Below are 500 nucleotides of genomic sequence, written 5' to 3'. Positions count from 1 at the left end.
CTCTCGGGGGGCCGCGTCGCGGGGGAGCACAGCTCAGCCCTCCCCGGGTTTTTGGGAGCACGAGTGCGGGGAAGCTCTGGATGGTCCCGTGTGTGTCCCGCAGGTATGTCACCCACCTGATGAAGCGCATCCAGAGGGGACCCGTCCGAGGCATCTCCATCAAACTGCAGGAGGAGGAGAGGGAGAGGAGGGACAACTACGTCCCCGAGGTGAGGCTCTGGCTGCGGTGTCTCATCAGCCCTGCCCTGAGGGTTCTCCCTCAGCGGCCCCAGGTTGCTGTAAAACAAAGCTCCAGCCGGGATGGGCTGGGGACGGTTGGAGTCAGGAATAGCCAAGGCGGATCTTGGCCTCGTATTGGGGTGCTCCCTCCAGAACTGCTGCCCGAGCTGGGGAGGGCAGTGACTTCCCTGTGTGTGACTCTGCTGCCGGTCAGCAGGTGATGTCAGTCCTTATTTTACTAACTTAATATGAGGACAAAAAATAACTTGAGGGGATGTGGG

The 500-nt window shown here is 60.6% G+C and overlaps 1 protein-coding gene across 1 annotated transcript in view; it reads left to right on the top strand.

Moving 5' to 3' along the window:
- Nucleotides 1-108: 108 nt before the first annotated feature.
- Nucleotides 109-500, top strand: part of RPS17 (ribosomal protein S17) — a 2,353-nt gene continuing 1,961 nt past the window's right edge. The window contains exon 1 of the mRNA XM_010023199.1: nucleotides 109-209. Within this exon, the coding sequence (XP_010021501.1) occupies nucleotides 120-209 (90 nt within the window). The 5' untranslated portion in view covers nucleotides 109-119. The remainder of the gene's footprint in view (nucleotides 210-500) is intronic.

The sequence above is a fragment of the Nestor notabilis genome, unplaced genomic scaffold (genome assembly GCF_000696875.1).
Source record: "Nestor notabilis isolate BGI_N333 unplaced genomic scaffold, ASM69687v1 scaffold15900, whole genome shotgun sequence".
Lineage (NCBI taxonomy): Eukaryota > Metazoa > Chordata > Aves > Psittaciformes > Psittacidae > Nestor > Nestor notabilis.
Note: the sequence above shows the minus strand (reverse complement) of the source record. Positions and strands in the feature narration are given on the sequence as shown.